Raw genomic sequence first — 635 nt, 5'->3', positions numbered from 1 at the left:
GGGCCCCCTGGCCCCCCTGGTCCCCCGTGCAGCCCATGGTAGGGGCGGTTCTCCGAGGGCGCCGAGCTCATCCAGGGGGGGCGGCTCTGTGGGAAAAGGGGGGTCACAGGGGTCTGGAGGTCTGACAGTTCAGGGACTCTGGGGGGCTCGGAGGGGATGGGGCTCACCCAGGAGGGAGGTTCTGTGGGGGGAAAATGGGGGGTCACAGGGGTCGGGGGGGCTCTAAGGGGGCAGAGCTCCTTTGGGGGAGGGTGGCTCTGTGGGGAGAAGGGGTCGGGGGATCAGGAGGTTTTGGGGGTCATTCACTGGGGGGGGGGCTGCCCCCCAGCCTGGCTGGCTGGCCCCAGTGTGGTGGCTGCTGGACAAGGGGCTGTGGTTGTGGGGGGTCTGGGGTGGCTCAGGGCTGTCGGGGGGGCTCGGGGGCAGGTTTGGGGGTTCAGGGGGGGTCACTCACCGGGGGGGGCTGCCCCCCAGCCTGGCTGGCGGCGCGGTGGCTGCTGGACAAGGGGCTGTTGTTGTGGGCGGCGTTGGAGCTGACGGACACGGGGGCCTCGCCCAGCTCGGCCATGAGCGACAGGTACTCCTTGTCCATGCGCGCCTTGTCCTGCGCAGACTGCGGGTCCCCGGGCCTGCAA

The 635-nt window shown here is 71.0% G+C and overlaps 1 protein-coding gene across 1 annotated transcript; it reads right to left on the bottom strand.

The window, feature by feature from the left end:
* Window positions 1-5: 5 nt before the first annotated feature.
* Window positions 6-631, bottom strand: LOC113980816 (splicing factor 1-like; the record flags this gene model as incomplete). The annotated part of the gene is made up of 2 exons (XM_027708031.1): window positions 6-86; window positions 455-631. Coding segments are annotated over 2 exons (258 nt in total), but the record flags the coding sequence as incomplete, so codon positions are not given.
* Between the last annotated feature and the right edge of the window lie 4 nt (window positions 632-635).

Source organism: Neopelma chrysocephalum, unplaced genomic scaffold (genome assembly GCF_003984885.1).
Source record: "Neopelma chrysocephalum unplaced genomic scaffold, ASM398488v2 Primary Assembly neopelma1_95299, whole genome shotgun sequence".
Lineage (NCBI taxonomy): Eukaryota > Metazoa > Chordata > Aves > Passeriformes > Pipridae > Neopelma > Neopelma chrysocephalum.
This window is presented reverse-complemented; position numbering and strand designations above follow the sequence as displayed.